The sequence below is a fragment of the Prionailurus bengalensis genome, chromosome B1 (assembly GCF_016509475.1).
Source record: "Prionailurus bengalensis isolate Pbe53 chromosome B1, Fcat_Pben_1.1_paternal_pri, whole genome shotgun sequence".
In the NCBI taxonomy this organism is placed as follows: domain Eukaryota; kingdom Metazoa; phylum Chordata; class Mammalia; order Carnivora; family Felidae; genus Prionailurus; species Prionailurus bengalensis.
Window position 1 is genome coordinate 15,107,528 of NC_057344.1, and position 21,350 is coordinate 15,128,877.

Sequence of the window (21,350 nt, forward strand, 5' to 3'; positions counted from 1 at the left end):
AGGAAGAAGGTTCTCCCCCCCCCCACCCCCAGGGAGGCCAAGCCTGCCCAGACAGCCTGAGATGGGAGTTCGGCGCCCAGACTAATGCAGAAAGCAAACGGAGGTGGTGAGGCCCTGCAGAGCTTCTGAGCCTCCTGACGGGCCAGCATCAGCTCTGGGCCAGAAGGAGCTCTCAGTGGGAATTAACCTTGACCCTGAACAAGCTCTGGAGCTGGCAGAACGCCAAAATCAGCCCAGAGAGAGGTCAGCAATTCTGATCCCACAGAACAAAACTTTCTTCCTCACTGGCTCCTACCCTGTAGGCTACAATTCCCATATTAGTCATTGCTTCAAATTAGCAAGGCACCGGGGGATGTTAGAATAAAATGCAGTCTGCCCTGAGATGCCCCATCATTAGCCTTCGTTGAAATCTCTTGATGGGATCAGCTGGCAGCAGGGACACTGACAGGTGGGACACAGGGTGAGGCAGAGAAGGCTTAGGGAGCCTTGAGGCTGTTGTGTCGCTTGGGAGGCCAGGCCAGGTGGAGTATGGCGGGCAGCCCTGAGCCCCCGGGAGAAGGAGGGTAAGTGCTCTGAGGATGAACGCCCGCACTTCACAAGTCCCAATGACGGCAGGAACGGGAGCCCTGAAAATCCCTCGCCCTTGTTCTGATTTGCAGTTAATCCGAAGGCTTGCCTTCTGGCCTGTTTGCCTCCTCACCTGGTCTAACAAATGTTGGGGTAATGTCTGTCTCTCATGTTTCTTTTCTTCCTGATCGTCTTTTTCATCTTCCCTCTTCCTTTCTGCTTTAGTGCGTTTGGGCTGATGTAACAAAATACCATTGACTGGGTGGTTTAGCCAACAAACGTTTTCTCATAGTTCCTGGAGATGGGAAATTCATGATCGAGGTGTTAGGAGATTTGGTGTCTGGTAAGGCACCTCCTCCTGGTTTGTACATGGTCACCTTCTTACTGTGTGGCTGAGAGAGGCCCTGGTCTCTTCTTCTTCCTGTAAGGGCACTAACCCCAGCACGGAAGCCCTATCCTCATGACTTCAGCTAAACCTAATTGCCTCCCCAAGGTCCCACCCCCAAATACCATCACACTGGGGATTGTATCCAAGATACAAAATGGGGGGGGGGGTATCATATTTGAGTCCCCGGCAGTGTCTGCATGGTTATTTGGTGAGTCAATGGCTGATCAGGAACACTCATTGTGGACTTTCTGTGGGCAAAGAGTAAACTACTGGGTTAAGCCACTGACACTTGGGGGCTGATCTGTCTGCCACTGATCCTAACTTATTAATAGTCCCTTAGACTCAAATTGCCTTACATAGCATATAAGGTACTTAAAGATCTGGCCAGTGCTGGTTTTCTATCTCTTCACGCCCACCTTAGTCAATCAGCTGCAACCTTGTTTTGCTCTGCAGATCTGCAAGGGCGACATGCCCTTGCTTGCTTTGCCTTTGAACCACAGCATGCAATCCTTTCCTCTGCCTCAAATGCTCCTAGAGATCTGGCCTACGTGATCAATCAATACCCTACGTCTATTATAATCCCAACATCCCTGGTGTATGGTAACTACCTACTTCCTGTCTGCCTCCCAACCCGAGGAAATAGGCCCCATTTCTCATTAGAACGTACCAACTCCTCAATGGCATTCGAAGCAGCCACTAACCAGAAAAAAGAGGTGTTGGGTTTTTTTTTTTTTCCATAACTTTTTTCCTGTTTAACTGAAAATTGTCTTTGTGGGAAAACTCGTGGCAAATTTTATTATTTGTATGTTTTGTTTTCTTCAAAACCAATTCCAGGTGAAGTATCATAATCATAAAATCATCGTCACTATTAAGGTCAGGACTCTCTTGCAGTAGATAGAAATTAAAGAACACCTTGCATTATTAATAATTATTATTAGTCTAAATCAGAAAATGTTAAAGGAGATTAAACTCTTCAGAGTTCAGAGCTTGCCAGGGACATCCCCGATAATAAACCCGGATGCTCTCTTTGCAGGCCACTTATCATGCCTCCAAAGTGAGCACCGACGATGGCCATTCCCATCTCGAAGCCATTGTATTATTCCATGTGCCAACAGATTTCAGCTGGAGTCACTCTCTCAGTGACACCTTTCCCTGCCTTCTCAGACGAGATCAAGTCCCTTATTAGGCACCTTTTAAAAGGAATATCACCGTTCTCTTTCTTTCTTTTTTTTTTTTTTTAAGATTTCTTTCTTTTTGAGAGAGAGTGTGCAAGGGGGAAGGGGCAGAGGGGGACAGAGGATCTGAAGTGGGCTCTGTGCTGACAGCAGCGAGCCCGATGAGGAGCTCGAACTCACCAACCATGAGATCATGACCTGAGCCAAAGTCCGACACCTGACCAGGCTCCCTCACTGTTATTAGACATTTCACAACTCCTGTTTTTTCTCTTGCTTCTCAAGCTTCTCCTTTGTTTCTTTTTCAGGCCCACCTCCATTTTATCATTAACTTCCTCAAGGCTGTGTCTGGGACCCTCTCCTCTCCTCACCCTGCTCTCTCCCTGGGTAAGCTTCCAGAAGGCCCACAGCGTCAATGACCCCTGATGCCTCCGCCCCGAACCACACCTCTGTGCCTCCAGCTTCTCTTCCCTGAGCTCTAGACGTGCCCACTGCACACGTCTCAGCGTCAACCCAAGGCCTCTGCCCCCAAATCACTGCTCTTTCAGTTTCCCCCGTTGAAGTGAAGACTTGCCATCCCTGCAGTTCTGTTAGCCAGAAGCAGGGGTCATGCCTGTCGCTGCTCAATCCCGAGTCCAATTCGTCACCAGGTCCTGGTGATTTTAATTCCTAAATGTGTCCCCAGACATCCCATTTCTCACCACCTCTGTAACGCTAGTCCAAGCTATTCTCACCTCCTTCCGAGGTCCACACAATAGCTTCCAGACTATTCCATCCACTCTGGGTGCCACATTCCATTCTCCACGTAGCAGCCAGAGTGGTCTTGTCAGAATGCAAGGATGACACTGCTGCCTTCCTCCTTAAAGTCTTCCAGTGCCTTCTTATTCCTCTAAGGGTAGGAATAAATTCTCCAGCCTGGCCCAGCCTTCTCTCCACCTCATCCATGGCACACCCATCTTCCCTGTCCATTTCTTGGGCCTGCCACGCCTCTCCCGTCCCTTCCAGACCTTCACACTGCTGCTCCCGCAGCCTGCAAGCTCCTTCCCATCGATCCCCCAACTTACCCAAGGTGTCACCCTCTCTTATTAGATGATGTCACAGTGCAATACACTCTTCACTATTATGCTTTTAGCAAGTGGGTTTTTATACGCATTTATCTGGCCAAGTATAAGATTATCATCTGTCTCCTCCACGGGATGGTGAGTTCTTGGAGGGAGGGGAGGATGGAGTAAGGAGAGCCTGTATCTGGTTTTCCTCACAGTTGTCTCCTAAGAGCTGATTCCAGGGCCTGGAGTCACACCCTTTTAAGATGTTTTATGAAGAAGCAGATTTGCCACGACTTGTGATGAATAGAAGTTCATCCCTGGATGTCTCTTTCAGGCTCTCTAATTACCATAATGGATGCTGCTGAGGAACTACGAGCCCTTTTGGCCGAGACGCCAGCCTGCAGAAGGAGACTGGATGCGGCTGGACAGCTATGAGAACTGGAGGAATTGCTCCTGCGGGCAGCGGTCCAGAGAGACACCACCTCTTCAGTTTCTCTGCAGCAGAAGTGGTTGACGCCTAGGAACCCTGCAGGATGCTTTTGAAGATCACTTCTTAAGACAACCTCCGACTTGAAATGAGAACTCGTAATCTTTTTCTTGCTGACACAGACAGAAACATCAGTGATGCAGACCTTACCAAAGTTACGACAGACAAAGGAAATGACTCAAGGTGAATTCAACCCAAAGAGCCTTACGGGATTGTGACCCAAGCCCCCTCTGGCCAGACAAGATTAATTACAGGGCCCCAGATTTCACTTGGTACTGTGGTAATGTTTAACATATGTTTCTATCACATGAAAAAAATCAAATCAATTAGATATAGATTAGATGTGCACGTGTTGCTATGTCAAAGACCACTTACCAGTCCTCATCATTGTCACTTGGGTTGCATGAGCACAAAATTATCAGTGTGGTATGCACGGGTGTGTTTTTCTGCAAAGGGGATCCATAGTTTTGGTCATTTTCCTAATGTGGTCTTGATTTACAAGCGTAGGAATCAGCAAACTACATACTAAGGCCTCTCTGGGTTCCAAACTTACATACATCTTAAAGTGTAATGCTAAATTGGTGATATTATTGGAAAATTTAGTGAGACTCTGAATCTCTTGCATTTAAATGTCAAGTATTTTCTGAAAAAAAAATTCAGTTTTTATCCAGTAATTTGGAGTCCTGTTCATAGAGTCAAAGAACTGAGCCATATATAATGTTAACTCACACATTTGTAGAATTGATGCTGGGCCCCTAATTTTCCCTGTGCCGTGTATGTATCTAAGTTCAGCCCAACAGGAAAGGGAAAGATGCTGTGAATAATCCCCAATCCTCCATCCATAGTCAATACGGGTCTCTTTACCCCTGCAGATGAAATCACCTTGCTTGTAACAACTGAAAGTCAACAGGAGCTGAGTCAGATACCCACCCATAAAGCCCCCACCCAGCCCACCTTTGGCAAGTAGGGAAGGGAAGGCCAGGTGGAAGTGTGTCCTTCCCCACACAGAAGGTACTCTGTTTATCTGAACATCTGCACAGGACAGGAAGAGCCCAGACCTACACCCAACACTGCCCAGGGCCATATGAATGATTGCTCTCAAGTCCCCACGAGTGCTTGGCCGTAGGGAGTTAACACTGCAAAACGCATGATAAATGACGTGGAGCTTAGAGTCTTCAAACACTCCAAAGAGTTTTAGCCATAGACTCCTAAAAAGTTGCTAATTTTTGTTCTTTTTTTGTATTTCATGAGAGCCATAAGAACAAACTTCAAAACCACCGCCACTACGTATGGCAGCACTGACTGTCCAAGGAGCTCAAACTCCGTTTCCATATGGTATCTTACTTATCCTGCCATTTTCACCTCATTTCTCCTCCTCCTCAATCCTTCTCTGCTTTGGGTTCCCCTTTATATGAAGTGACTATTGGATCCTCTTCCTTCTCCCCCAATAAAGTTTCTTTGATCTCAAACTAGAGGGATGGAGTAGGGGATACAGTTAGTGAACGACACATGCTCAGCTCTTGTCCTTTCCAGAACATTACTAGGCCCCAGCCATGCAGTTCCTGGATGATCTCTTTGGGCTTCCCAAAGAGATGTTTGATTTAGGGCTCGGGATCATTTCCCATGGTGCACTTCTCCCTGCACAACTCAATGGCATCACTGGGTGGGGCAATAAAGGGTCTGTTTACAATATTAAATTCCTTTGAGACTTGAGGTGGGCTATTTTGGACTCTTCACCACTGATGAATTTTTCCGTCTGCTGCTTTATCTACCTGACAGGAAAGCTTGAACTACTGCCATTTCTAAATTGCACTTCTAAATATTGACTTCATGGCGAGACTCAAAGTGTCATAACACAGCTCACTGGAGGAATGAAGATTTTCCAGGCCTCATCCAGAGGTCTGTACAATGTCCTGTGGGAAGTGGAGAAGGAAGAGGAGGATTTGAGAAGAAAAATAAAATCAAGTCATGTTTAGAAGAAACGCCATTGCACTTCACTTAATCTCGCAGAGACAAATGAACACTCATGGGGCTATTAGCTGTGGAGGGGCTGGAGAGGACCAAGGTGGAGGGAGAAAGGATGGAAGTGACCATTAATCCCTCAGCGGTCGGCCGGGAAGAATGGAGGGTGCGAGAAAGAGCCCTTCAGAAACACCTAGCTCTCAGAGAGCCTTTATTTGGGTTTCCGGCTTAGAAGGACTGGACAGTGTCTGAAAAACAAGAGACTTTACATCCAATTTCTGTCAAGGCTTCGACATGGCTATATCTTTAGCTAATCTTCATTTGGGTTGCTGAGAAAATTCTAGGAGCCTTCCTTTTTAGCTTCTTTCCTCCTAATAGTTAACACTATAAACTGATCTTAAGGCATATTTGTCACATCATATTAGCTGTTGAACCATGAATCAAAGGAAGTGATTGGCCCTTTCTTGCCCTTAAGGAGCTGTTTTGAAGGAGCAACACGACGTTTTACGTGCAAGTTAGCTTTGAGATTTTTTTTTTTTTTTTTTGGATATTCAGGGATATATAACTTCAAGTTGTCTATTAGCATGAAGGGGCCAGATTCCCCAGGATGAGAATAATGCTCTTCAAGGCTGCAGAGAGAGGTCCTGTCTCCCTTCAGGACATGTCCCCATCTTCGTGTGCATTGCCAGACACGGCTATCTGAAAGGCCACCGTGTGGAGGGGCTGGGGAGAAATTATGCGGGATGTGCTCTTCAGAGCATATGAAAAGCTCAAGTTCCAAGACATAGGAAGTTAAATTAACCAGGTACCATGGAAGATGGCCCTTCCGGCAGTGGCGCGACATGTATCTCGATTGCCCTTAGATTGTGGAAGGTGGCCCCTAAGTCCGCATGCCCAGTCTGTTCCCTCTCCTAGGCCTATGCATGTGGGTCCTTTTATTTGTTGATAATTATTTCCAAGAATGACCTCAAAGTGCGTCTTCTGGCTTGAGACCTCATCACATTGGACTGACCCGTGAGCTTGGATCCTCTAGCAACTCTGATTAGCTTGGCTGAGGCACTGACTTCTTTCCTTCATCTCATGTCCAACTCTGAGAAAAGCTGGGTCTCCATTTAAGGTAATAAAGTCCTCTTAAACCCTTCCCTTGCTTGAAAGCTTCTTCTCGTGTCAGCTGAGTAGCTGCTATGGGCAGAATCCCAGGTGTCTTCTGAAGAAACTCCAGTACTCCCCTGAAATTCCATCTGCCAGCAGAGCCATCCTGTGTATACTGGTTCTCATGCCCCGTTTGAATTCATGCGGTCTGCTCTGGCCTTCACGGGCTCACCTACGGATGCTAGTCTCTGCTCTGTGGCAGCTTTCCGGGCGCTTACCCCAGCTCGGCTGTGGGTCTGCTTTCCACAGTCTCCATCTGTCTGTGTGCTATGCTCCTCTAAGAGTTGGCACAGTCTTGAGTGCCCCAAGCAGCTCTCCATGTGACCACCTCCAACCAGCGTTCTCCAAACTCCTGCTGAAGGCCCACGCCCTCAATGTGGGCCATCTGTGGTTCAGCCTCAGCTTACTCATCCTTCTCTCCGTCCTCCCCCACCTCCACCTGCCATGGTCTCCCACAACCCACCGTGCTCTCACAATTTTATCAGGCTGCTGCCAGTGAGCTCCCCTAGCTGTCTCTCCCCATTAATCCCTTTATTTCTTCCAGGCCTCCCCTGGTATCTTCTTCCATGATGGCAATCAGCAGTGTAACACCATTAAGAATTTGGGGAAAAAAAAGCATCTACAGCCACGTACATAGGAAGGTCAATTTGCCCACTCACCTAAAGAACGGATCCCACCAATGGGAAGATACCTGTAAGTTGATTATTTTATTATCACTAAATCCTCTCATCCGTAGTGAAAGGGTTTTGACTGCCAAGACAAGAGTATTCTGAAGACTTCTCACAGGAGTCGGGGTAGTTTGCACAATGACTTACCTCACTGCAGTAAGTAAAGTAATTTAGTTTCTCATTGATCTACTATGTACAGGAGGAATATAAATGCAGAGAGACTTCATTTACTATAGTACCCAAAAGTTGGAAGAGCTTTGAGTCCTGTTTTCAGCATTGTAGGGGAGCTCAAAATCCATAGAAACAGTATGCCAGATTCTTTTGTAAAGCAGAGAAGCAACACCTAATTTATCTCTTTTGTATATCCACACTTTTGCACATGAAAAAGCAGGATATACCGAAGCAGTACTGCTGAACCAAGGAAATCAGGAAATGGTGTGGTGTCTGGTCCAATGCTAGAGAGCTCAAAACAAAAGTTTAAAAACCATGCCCATAAAACATATTTCTTGTAGTGTTCCCACTTTCCAAACCTTGGCTTGGTCTTAGAACATGACAATTACATCGTTTGTCTTCAGAGATTCCATGGTGTTTGAGATTTGGAAGGCTAGAGGGGCCTGGAGGCCAACACACTCACCTGGCCAGTAGTACATGTAGACCTTCCTTTTGGCCTTGGTCAGAGTGACCCACAGAGGTTCTGATCCATTCCACCAGAGAGGCATCAGGCTGTCTCTGTTGACACCAATGTCAAATGACTTGTTGGTGTTGGGGTCCCACATGTAGTTTCCAATCATCTGATGGACCTCACAATGGCGGCCTATGTTAATGAGAACACAAGGCTGTCAGTTTATTGTTCTGGTCTTTTTATAAAAGCCATTTTCTCTTTTCTGTTTATAAAAGCCATTCATGCACATTTAGTTAAGTACAGAACAGCATGAAGATTTTCTTTTGACTTTTTCATCATAGATATTTCTTCTCTCTTAGACTGTACCACAAGAACAATCCAATGAGTAGTCTAATAATTGAGGATGGGGTCATTTTTTGTGAAGTTAACTTGCCAAGCTATTTTAAATTACACTGAGGACATTGTGTGCACAAATTGACCCATTGTTCACAGCTTGAAATCTAAATATGAATCAGTATGAAAACTGTAGATTCCCATAGGGCTTGGTTTAGCTTTTCACCCCAGAGCACCCCTCCGAAGCTCTGCTCCCACACAGTCACGAATCTAGATGCTGGGGGGTTTATTCCCTTGTTTCCCTGGATAAGAGGAGTTATCGCTTCAGCACAGAGCACTGATAGGATCTACGACATTTGGAACAGAATGGTGAAAAATAGATTCAACTTTGGAAAACAAAGCAAGAAAACAACCCTCCAAATGGAGTGTTATATAGAAATGAGGATTGCTTCTGTTGGGCACAGCTTAGTCCCAGAAGAGAAGCCAGAAGTGAAAGACGCAAGCGCTTGGACTCTTTTGAAACGTTAGGCTTAAATTATTTATTTTGGAGCAATCTGCTACATCTTTAAAGTAAAAATAACACAAACATTGGCAAGTGCATCAAAAACTGCTGCAATTTTAGTGAGCGTCATTTGGCATCACGATGAAATATGCTTCACCGAGCTCACTAACTACGCTTAATCCAAGTGGATTTTTTTGTTTGTTTGCTGTTGTTCTTTCTTCCCGAGCACCCCTACCCCACCCCACCCCAACACACACACACACACACACACACACACACACACACACACACACACTTTGTTTTTGAATGAAAGCAAGGAGAAACCATAAAATACAATTTTGAAAATTTGGAGACCCAAAATATTATAAAGGAAAACCTTTTATTTCATCACAGAAACCCAGGCCTTCTACAAATCATGCTTTGAATTTAAAGCCCAGAGATCCAGACAAAATGGTTTTTACCCAAGGCTACAGAGTTAGATTTTTGACCCTGACCAAAGCTTTCACATGTGGACTGATAAAATTAAATAATAAAGTAAAAAACATTGAGCAATTTCTCCAATGGTTAAGATTTCTCCAGTGGTTAAGCAATTTCTCCAATGGTTAGTTATTCCTTCAACTAACATTTAGTCAGGGTCCTATGGGCTCTGCATTGTGATAAGCTTAGACATCCAAAATAAATTCATGTGGTCCCCATCCTCCAATGCCCTGTATGTAATACTCAACAGAGGTCCTTTTGCATAAAAGAGACAGGCTTCCTTGGGCCCGGACTAATAAGAAGGGGACCAAGCTGCCAACTTAACTTAAGAATTGTAAGGATTCTCACCCACTCTTTTGCTGAGGATAATTCCTAGTGTGTTCTAACTCACTGAAAGTAGGAGCATGTTACTTTTTTTGTTTTTAGTGTATCAAAGTTTAATAATATCAAGAGAAACCCTCTCACGAGTATAATTTCTTACCTGCTTTCTTTACCCAAAACTTGCATCCTGTACCTAAAATGTTTTTTATTATCCTACTAATGCTCACTTATCCTTTTCACAAGGCAAGATAATCGTGACAATATTCATTGGGAAATGTGTCCTTTCTGGTCTTCCCCTGTAGATGTCCTCTAATGCCCTCCTAAGGGCAGGGGTATCTCATCTGGAGCTGGTGTCACAGACACTGAGCAAGGGTGCAAAATTGGAAAGGGGTGTCGAAAGTGTTACTGAAGTCAGTAAACCAAGAGAAGTTTCTAGGTGAGTCACAGGAAAGGGCTGCAAAAGCTAGGGATATCAGGTAGGGGAATAATGGGGACAGGTACCAAGTGGGAGGGGTGTAGGAATCTCTGCTTTTGTTTGGAACTGTTTTGACTATTTTAGAAGAAATGCCTGAAACCCAAATCTAAGCAGGGGCCTCATGTGATTCAGTTTCCACTAGGTGTTACTTGCAGAGAAGGATGAAGCAACAAAAAAAATAATGTTTAAAAGTACTTATAACCTCTATTGTATATCTCAGAAATGCCACAATATCATTTGGTAAAATATTTTTCTTTTTTTTTTAACACTCTCACTCAACCGTCTAGACCGTAAAGGGTGGAAACTCTCTTGCCTTCTTTTGCTTTCCGGGTAAAAATTTGTAAGGAGCCTCCTGTGGATTATAGAGCTGCCATGTGACTGGATGGTGGAAGGTGTCTGTGCAGGAGAGACACAGAGATGAGAGACAGAGAGAGAACATTCTTCTAGAGAATGTCTGTTACATTAAATTCTCTACCTCTTACACACGTTTCTTTGGAAACATGCATAGCGCCTCACTGAGGAGAGACAGAATCTATGTGTGCAGGTAACACAGTTCTGGCATATTTTAAATTTTCAAATGATGATATCTCGTTTCCTGTGGTTATCTGAGTCCCTTAGCTTTTTTCATGTTGGATATTCTCTCCTCCCCATTATGTGGGATGCAGCATTAGCCTTGGTACTCCTTTTACACACCAGTCGAATCAGTGGTGCCCACTCATTCAAGGGAGCTCCAATAACTTTATAATTAAAGCATTCTTTAGGGAGGCATCTTTAAGACAAGGACCCCAAGGATGGCTTTGGTCCCTGCTCCCATCTAGCACACTGGTTGGTCTAGGCTGGCCCAGAGTGGTTCATCCATTCTAAAGGAAACTTGGACCCATGGAAGTCAACATTTCTCCAAAGGCTGGGAGTGATGTGCTGGAACAGAGGTGTTTGCTCACTTCCTATGAGTGAAGGGCACCTAAGGAAGATCCGGGGACCGGTAGTTCTCCCTACGTGAGTTAATGGGTTTCTGTTAACAGTGGAGATCTTTCAACAAGGAGGTTATCCTCGGACCTCTGTTTAGAAAGTAGGTTTTATTCTTTGGGTGGATTTAGGGCCTTGAGTTAAAACGAGAAGGTGTATTCTTCAAAGGCTCAATCATAGATGCTGTGCTAGTCCCCAGGGGCATCCCTTTGTTCTGGGAAGTCAGCAGGAGGCTGTATGTTCCCATCTCATGTCTGCTCTGAATCTTCTCTCCCAGATGAGCTGATTTTCTTCCCATGAATATATTAAGGCTGGCAGTCTGTGCTTGTAACAGTATGAGTCCGCTCTTACTCAAGCTGGTTTCCTTACCTACCCTGTCTCTCTCTCTCGCTCTTTTGTTTTTATTGCCTGGGCAAATGTGGTGGCTATAAAAACAGAACAGAACAAAACACAATGTACTGGCTTCTGCAGCCCACAAGCTCTCATCTCCATATTTCTGTCTGACCCACATCTATTTTTATACATCTGCAACTCTCCTTGGTTTTCCGCTGGTTTGGGCTTTCCAAACAGAGCTTTGCTATAGTTTCATTATTTGGACCCTTTCCTCAAGACTTCAACAGAAACTTTCCTGACATGGACACAAACCACAAATCTCAAATCTCAGGTGGTTTTCGGGCATGGTGTAAAGAAGGTCTACTTCTGCTCATCCCAAGTGACAGCTAAGTAGGGTTCTAAAATTTGTTCCAGAAGGTGAATTACTCACTGTGAAAATGAGGGAAGCTCCTGGTAGAAAAATTTCCAAATACAGTTGAATGTTTTTCTCTTTTCTCCTCCTTTATCCCTAAGACCCAAACATTTATAAACTTATTAACACAAAATGTGGCAATCGACCTGCTACCTGAAGGACTTGTGAACTCTTGAAGCCCATCCATAGATGTCACCTCAGTTTAAGAGCTGCTGCATTTAACTGGGAGCAGCTAGTGGCTACTCAGGCCAGTGGCAAACATGGGGGCTACTGCCTGCCTGTCTCAGAGGATATTCGTGGAACAGTTTCCACACCTAGAACTGTTGTATGAAAGGAGCAGGATAGGAAACCTTCATTTTTTATTCCTCAAAGTCTCAGTCAAGTGTGTTCTGACGTAATGACCATCACCAGAAGTTTCTTGGCAAATACCCGAATAATCCTCTGTACCTGTTATATGTTCCCAGACATCCCAGAAATGGCTGGCCTTCACATCAAATGAGATAACTGTGGATCTGTCCATTTTATCTATAACTGAAGGACATCTATAAGGTTGTTGCTACGACTTCATCTTCAAGCAGTCTTAATGTTTTCTCATTATTTTCAAACAGTAAATGTTAATTCCTTTCATAGTTTCTTATTTCATTTTTTTTTCATTCACACCACATCAAATGTTTACATGCCAGGCATTTAAAGATCACAAATTATGGCCTCTGTATTTGAAGTGCTCATAGCTTGGTGGGGGCAACAGTGTGGCATAATGGTTAAGGGGGCAAGTCTTGGAGGCAGATTGCATAGGTGTAAATTCAAACTCTACTATTTACTATCTGTATGACTTTGGACAAGTAGCTTTGACTCTCTGAGGCATCAATGTTCTTATCTAATGGGCATGATAATAATTATGGTGATAGATACATATAGATATGTAATTCTCCCTTTGCATGGTAGTGCAGGACCATAAAAATGACCATGCACAAAAACAAAGAGAAATGAATTCAAGTATATCACTAAAGAAAGTCAACAAACCGTGAGAGAAGAGAGCAAGAGAAGAAAGGAACAGAGAAGAACTATGGAAACAACCATAAGACAAGTAACAAAATGGCAATAAAGTACATACCTATCAATATTACTTTGAATGTAAATGTACTAAGTGCTCCAATCAAAAGACATGGGGTGACAAAATGGATAAAAATGCAAGACCCATCTATTTTCTGCCTACAAGAGATCCATTTAAGACCCGAAGGCATACGCAGATTGAATGTTAAGGGATGGAAAAGCATTTATCAAGGAAATGGAAGTGAAAAGAGCTGAGGTAGCAATACTTATATTGGTCAAAATGGACTTTAAAACAAAAACTGCAACAAGAAACAAAGAAGGACACTATATAATCATGAAGGGAAAAAATCCAACAAAAAGATATAACAATTATAAATATTTATGCATCCAGCAATGCAGGACCCAAATATATAAAGTGCTAATAATAAACATAAAGAAAGTAATTGACAGTAATACAATAATAATAGTGGACTTCAACACCTCACTGACATCAATGGATGGACCATCCAAATAGAAAATCAACAAGGAAACAGTGGCTTTGAATGACACATTGGATCAGATGAATCTAACAAATATATTCAGAACATTTCATCCTAAAACAGAAGAATGCACATTTAAAAAAATTTTTTTTAATGTTTATTCAGTTTTGAGACAGTGACAGAGTGCAAGCAGGGGAGGAGCAGAAAGAGAGGGAGACACAGAATCCGAAGCAGGCTCCAGGCTCTGAGCTGTCAGCACAGAGCCCAATGTGGGGCTTGAACTCACGAACTGTGAGATCATGACCTGAGCTGAAGTTGGACGTTTAACCAACTGAGCCACCCATGTGCCCCTACATATTTTTTTTTCCAGTGCACATAGAACATTCTCCAGAACAGATCACAGATTAGGCCACAAAACAAGTCTCAACAAATTCAGAAAGATTGAATCACGATGCTATGAAACTAGAAATCAACCACAAGAAAAACTCTGGAAAGAACACAAATGCAGGGAGGTTAAATAACATTCTACTAAACAATGAATGGGTCAACCAAGAAATCAAAAAGAAAATAAAAAAATACATGGAGACAAATGGAAATGAAAACACAATGATCCAAAATCTTTGGAATGCAGCAAAAGCTGTTCTAAGAGGGAAGTTTATAGCAATACAGGTCTACCTTAAGAAGTAAGAAAAATCTCAAATAAACAACCTAATTTATATCTATAGGAGCTAGAAAAAGAAGACCAAACAAAACCCAAAACCAGTAGAAGGAAGAAAACAATAATTAGAGCAGAAATAGATGAAATAGAAACGAAAATAATCAGTAGAAGAGATTAATGAAACCAGGAGCTGGTTCTTTAAAAAGATCAACAAAATTGATAAGCCTTAAGCAAGACTCATCAAAAAAGGGAGGGGGGAATCAAATAAACAAAATCAGAAATGAAAGAGGAGGAATAACCCACACCACAGAAATACAAAGGATTATAAAAGAATATTATAAAAACTATAAATCAACAAATTGGACAACCTAAAAGAAAGGGATAAATTCCTTGAAACATATAACTTCCCAAAACTGAATCAGGAAGAAACAGAAAATTTGAACAAATTACCAGCAATCAGTAATCAAAAAACTCCCAACAAACAAAAGTCCTGGGCCAGCTAGCTTCACAGATTAATTCTACCAAACATTTAAGAAGAGTTAATACCTATTATTCTCAAACTACTCCAAAAAATAGAAATGGAAGAAACACTTCCATAATCATTCTATATTCATTCTTTAATACCCAAACTAGATAAAGATACTACAAAAAAGAGAGCTACAGGCCAATATCTCTGATGAACATAGATGCAAAATCCTCAACAAAATATTAGTAAACCGAACTCAACAATTTATTAAAAAAATTATTCACCACTATCAAGTGGGATTTATTCCGAGGATACAAGGGTGGTTCAATATTTGCAAATCAGTCCATGTGATACATAACATTAATAAAAGAAAGGATAAGAACCTTATGATCATTTCAATAGATGCAGAAAAAGCATTTGACAAAATACAACATCCAAACATGATAAAAAGCCTCATCAAAGTAGGTTTAGAGGGAACATACCTCAACATAATAAAGGCCACATATGAAAGAGCCACAGCTAACATCACACTCAATGGTAAAACACTGAGAGTTTTTCCCCTAAGGTCAGGAACAAGACAAGGCAGTCCACTCTCCCCACTTTTATTCAACATAATCCTGGAAATCCTAGCCACAGCCATCAGGCAACAAAAATAAATAAAAAGCATCCAAACTGGTAAGGAAAAAGTAAAACTTCTACTATTTGCAGATGACAGGATACTATATATAGAAGACCCTAAAGACTCGACCAAAATGCTATGAGAACTGATAAATGAATTCAGTAAGGTTGCAGGACACAAAATTAATATACAGGAATCCATTGTATTTCTATATACTAATAATGAAGTAGCAGAAAGAGAAATTAAGAAAATAATCCCATTTACAATTGCACAAAAAAGAGTAAAATACCCAGGAATAAACTTAACCAAGGAGGTCTGAGAACTATAAAACAGTGATGAAAGAAATGGAAGACAACACAAACAAATGGAAAGATATCCCATGCTCATGGATTGGAAGAACAGATATTGTTAAAATGTCCATACTACCCAAAGCAATCTAAACATTTAATGCAATCCCTATCGAAATACCAACAGCATTTTTTACAGAACTAGCACAAACAATCCTAAAATTTATATGGAACTACAGAAAAACTCTGAATAGCCAAAGCAATCTTGAAAAAGAAGAACAAAGCTGGACGTTTCACATTCCCAGATTTCAAGATGTATGACAAAGCTGAATAATCAAAACAGTACGGTACGGACACAAAAACAGACACACAGATCAAAGGAACAGAATAAAGAACCTAGAGATATACCCCTAATTATATGATCAATTAATCTTCAACAAAGGAGGAAAGAATATGTGATGGGAGAAAGACAATGTCTTCCACAAATGGCGTGGGAAAACTGTACAGCTACATGCAAAAGAATGAAACTGGAGCACTTTCTTACACCACACATAAAATAAAATCAAAATAGATTACGGACCTAAATGTGAGACTTGAAACCATAAAAATCCTAGAAGAGAGCACAGGCAGTAATTTCTTTGACATCACCCATAGCAACATTTTTCTAGATATGTCTCCTGAGGCAAAGGAAACAAAAGCAAAATTAAACTATTGGGACTACATCAAAATTAAAAGCTTCTGCACAGTGAAGGAAACAATCAACAATCTAAAAGACAATGTACTGAATGGGAGAAGATATTTGCAAATGACATATCCAATAAAGGGTTAATATTCAAAATATATAAAGAGCTTCTACAACTCAATACCAAAAACACAAATAATCCAATTAAAAATGAGCAGAAGACATGAATAGACATTTCTCCAAAGAAATAGACAGATGGCCAACACACACATAAAAAGACATTCAACATCACTCATTGTCAAGGAAACGCAAACCAAAACCACAATGAGATATCACCTCACATCTGTCAGAAAGGCTAAAATCAAAAAGACAAGAAACAACAATTGTTGGTGAGGATGTGGAGAAAAAGGAACACTTGTGCACTGTTGATAGGAATGCAAACGGGTGCAGCCACTGTGGAAAACAGTATAGAGGTTCCTCAAAATATTAAAAATAGAATTACTATATGATCCAGTAATTCCACTACTGGGTATTTACCCAAAGAATATGAAAACACTAATTCAAAGGAATACTTGCACCCCTATGTTTATTGCAGCATTATTTACAAAGGCCAAACTATGGAAGCAGCCCAAATGTCTATCAATTGATGAATAGATAAAGAAGAAGTGGGATATGTATACAATGGAATATTACTCAGCCATAAAAAGAATGAAATCTTGCCATTTGCAACAACATGGACAGATGTAGAGGGTATAATAATGCTAACCAAAAAAAGTCAATCAGAGAAAGACAAAAGCCATATGATCTCGAAACAAGCAAATGAACAAAGAAAAAAAGACACAAACAAAAAACCACTCTTAATAAACACATGGTTACAGGGGTGGGGATGAAATAGGTGAAGGGGATTAAAAAAACACTTAGCATGATGGGCACTGAATAATGTATAGAATTGTTGAGTCACTATATCGTACACCCGAGACTAATAGAACACTACATGTTAATTAACTGGAATTAAAATTCTTAAAAATGACTATGCAAGCTTAAACCATGCAAAACTATCCTAATAATCAGTGGGAAAAATTATAATTGTTCCATGGCCTTTAAATTTTTTTAAATATTTAAATATTTATTTTTAAAATATTTTAAAAACTTTAAAATAATTTAATGTATTTAAAATATTAAAAATTTTTTTAAATATTAAATACTCTTACTGTGAGTAATGATAGGGAAATGAAGAAAATAGTAAAATTAATACTTACTAGCACATTGCAATTTAAAACATTAGAAATATCAACAGCCAAAGAGTCTTATGTCTTTGTAAATACAAAAAACTTATCAGAATGTTTTGAACACTGTTTGGCTGCTTCATCCCAAGATGTAACACAACACAAGTGAGCATATTTTCCTTGCCTTAGCAAATTGTCCTACCCTTTTTTTTAAAGTTTATTTATTTGTTTTGAGAAAGCGTGGAGCAGAGAGAGAGGGAGAGAGAGAATCCCAAGCAGGTTCCACACTGCCAGCGCAGAGCCCGATGCGGGGCTCGAACTCATAAACTGTGATCATGACCTGAGCCAAAATCAAGAGTCAGACGCTTACCCGACTGAGCCACCCATGCGCCCCTGTCCTACCCTTTCAGTTTGGATCAGCTTCAAATATTTTATCCTTTGAGTTTCCATGTTATGAAATATCTCTGAGAATTCTTTTAATGGGAAAATTTTTGCTGGTGTCACATCAGGACAGCTTCAACCTCTTCATTACAACTGCTTTCTTCATTTATGCCAAAAAGTTCACCTTCAGTAAGTTCCTCTGGCTGCACAGCGACAGGTCCCAGTGATGCTGGTGTCAATATCCCTGCGATCAACTATTTCCTCTAGGACTCCAACGACTTTTGATTCAGATCCTGCAGAGTCATTTGCACAATTCAGGACATTCCTGCCACGTTGCACTCACGTTACTTGCTTCCATCGTGCTTGGATGCTTTCAGCTGCATGTTTTAGTTCATATTTCTTCCAAAACTTAGCTAAAGAAACTTCATGATCTCCCACTGTAGCATCAATAGGCTGGTCAAAAGCTTGCCTAAGAAAATAGGTTTTTAAAAAGTTGAAATAGCTCCTTGATCGATTTGCTGGATTATTGAAAATGTTTTTGTAGTCAAAAGGAAATGTTCACATCTTCACTCAAGGGTGGAAGAGAACCAGGGTGACCTGTCGCATTTAATTTAAAGTCAAATTATGTGGGTTTATAATTATACCGGCAGGCGAGGAGGCAAAACAGTGGTATGTTTTGCTGTCTGTGCACGAACTAAGCAACATGTCCAACAACCAATTACCAACAGACTTTGAAAGAGGTGATACGATTGGTCACTGATCATGATGCTCATTTGTTATTTACGTAGTGATTTGTGGACTGAGGAGCCAGCAGTGAATTACACTTTACATTACGAGAGCTACAGTTAAGGTTGCCATATTTATTTTAGTTAATATAGGGGGCAACTCAAGTTAGAATCCTCTTTCTGGGAAGCTGGTATTATTTAACTAAACTGTGGTAACTGGATTTTTGTGTTTACTCAAACTGAACAAAGTGAGGGGTGTGTTTGTGTATACGTGGACATACGTACACACACATACATATGTGTGTGTGTGTGTATATACACACACACACAGCACAGTAAGCGCTGTTAACATGAACTTATGTTGTTATTATTAGGGTAGAGAGTCAAATGTAATCTAGAGATCAGCTGGAACCGCCTTTCTCTTGAGCTCTCCACATGGTTTGTTTCAACCCTATTTCCACCAAGATTCTTGCAAATTCCCAGGAGCCCCACATAACTGCAGGCACCTCGACCTCGAGACGCCTGCTTCCATAATACATAACACCCCAGAAATGGAGCTCAGCCTTTTACTGCATTGTGTTACATTTCTACAAAGAAACCCCACACACAAAATATTCACGAGGGGGTGAACTTTACTGGGCATTCAGGGGAGTGGGGGTGGGGGCTGGAGAACAATGTGCAGAACTTCAAATTGAGCATCAGACACAAAGTTCTCCTAAGCCCGCTCAGCTCCCCCACCCAGGCTTCCTCCTCGGTCCCCTCACTATAAAGGTCCCAGCCTTGTCCATCTCATTTATTCGCCTCTTCCCCACCCTCTGCTCCACAGCACCTACCGGCCACATTTCTCTCCAGACTTCAGTTTTCTCAAAAGCAATTCAGCCCTCCAGAGCTCCTGCTCAACTCCCAAATTTGCAGGCTCATTAGCTCATAGAACGCTGGAAGGAAGAAAAGAAAAGAAAAGAAAAGAAAAGAAAAGAAAAGAAAAGACAAGACAAGACAAGACAAGACAAGACAAGACAAGACAAGAAAAGAAAAAAGGAAAGGAAAGGAAAGGAAAGGAAAGGAAAGGAAAGGAAAGGAAAGGAAAGGAAAGGAAAAGAAAAGAAAAGTTTCTTTAAACAGGAGCCACCCACTTTAGAAGGCCATTGTAGTTAGAGTTGCCAGGTTTATTTTAGGGGAAAAAAAGAAAAAAAAGACAAAGATGGAAGGCTCCCAGTTAAATTTGAATTTCAGACAACAATGATTTTTTTTTTTTTTTTTTTACTGTAAGTACGTCCCAAAAACCCTGTGGAACAGACTTGTGCTAAAGCATTATTTGTTGTTTACCTAAAATTCAAATGTAACTGCGTACGCTATATTTTACCTGACAACCCTCAACCGTCACGCTGAGGCGTCCTTTCTTTGTTGCTGTTTCGCAGTAACAGTGAAGCCTGAGAAGTGCGAAAGGAGGTACCCGTGGAGCCCAGCAGGAATGGAGGGATGAGGGCAGGCCAAGTAGGCCTGGAGGAGTCAGGGCAAGCTTCTAGAGGAGCTAGGATTTGAAAGCTAGGGAGGACTTTTCATGCACACCGAGGTGATGGCAAGCACAAAATGATGAACAGATGAGAGAGGGGATACTTCTTAGGTCAGATGCAGAATTTCACTTTCTATCACTCTGTGTTCACTTTCCTCACAGGGCGAGATGCTCTTAATGACACGATGTGCTGGTACAACTCAAGGTAGTCATGGCTTGACTCAGTCAAGGTCCCGGCACAGTAAACAGATGGTACAGGCCCCCGAAGAGGGACTATTTACAAAGGGGTGGCCAGGGTTCGGGAGAACCAACCACAGACGGTGAAGCAACCCAAGATTACTGCAGCAGGGAGCCAGCACCCCCACCCCCAGCCCCACCCAGGCTTGAGCAAGGAGGAGAGGAGTGAGGCCAGCACTGAGCAGGGGCGTCAGGACCACTCTTGTGACTTCAATCTCCTCCCTCTGTCCAGCTGAGGCCATCCAGAAGCTCAGCCTCCTGGGGTTCCAGGAGCACTAGAGGAGGTGGAGTCAGACAAATACACAAACAGAGAAGACCCAGCACAGTAGCCAAGGGAAACCATAAGACAGATTTTTTTTTGTAAAAAATCACATTGTTATCTTTCTCTGATTGACAGGTGAACATAGGGGAAGGGAAGGAAATATAAGATAAAAAACAGAAAGGGAGACAAACCATAAGCGACTCTTACATACAGAGAATAAATTCAGGGTTGCTGGAGAAGTGTTGGATGGGGGGGTGGGCTAAATGGGCGATGACATTAGGGAGGGCACTTTTCAGGATGAGCACTGGATGTTACATGTTAAGCGATGAATCCCTGGGTTCTACTCCTGAAGCCAAGACTACACGGTATGTTAACTAACTTGAATTTAAAATTTAAAAAATAAGAATAAATCTTAAAATAAAATGAAAAATGAAGAAAAGAAAATCACATTGACCACTCGAGTAGGCCCTGAACTAAATATTAGGGACCACCTGAGTCTGATGTTTTCACCACAGGGCCTTGTGAGTGCTTATGGTCCCACATATGGCTTAGAAAAGGGACCATAAGGCCACAGGTGGCCTCTTGATCTAATCCTCTACCTGCAAATTCAGAGGAAAGGAATAACTCTCTGTGTTATGTATGCATTAGGTGTGTAAGGGGTGAATATTTTGCTCAAGGTCACAGTGCTAATAAGTGGTGCATGGGTGTAGGCGCAAAGGGAACAAAAGCAACTTGAACTCTGATTACCTGTCTGTCAATAGAATGTTCTTTGCTCTTCACTCTTCATGACTACAATAGAGTTAGTGGTCATATTTGTATTCTGGAACATACATTTATGCTGATTTCAGGAGGGGGACCTCTTGGGTTTTTTGTGTTTTT

At 42.0% G+C, this 21,350-nt stretch overlaps 1 protein-coding gene across 1 annotated transcript in view; it reads right to left on the reverse strand.

The window, feature by feature from the left end:
- ENPP6 (ectonucleotide pyrophosphatase/phosphodiesterase 6) overlaps nucleotides 1-21,350 on the reverse strand; it is a 108,462-nt gene that overhangs the window by 45,343 nt on the left and 41,769 nt on the right. Inside the window, exon 2 of the mRNA XM_043558323.1 lies at nucleotides 8,077-8,256. Within this exon, the coding sequence (XP_043414258.1) occupies nucleotides 8,077-8,256 (180 nt within the window). The remainder of the gene's footprint in view (nucleotides 1-8,076; nucleotides 8,257-21,350) is intronic.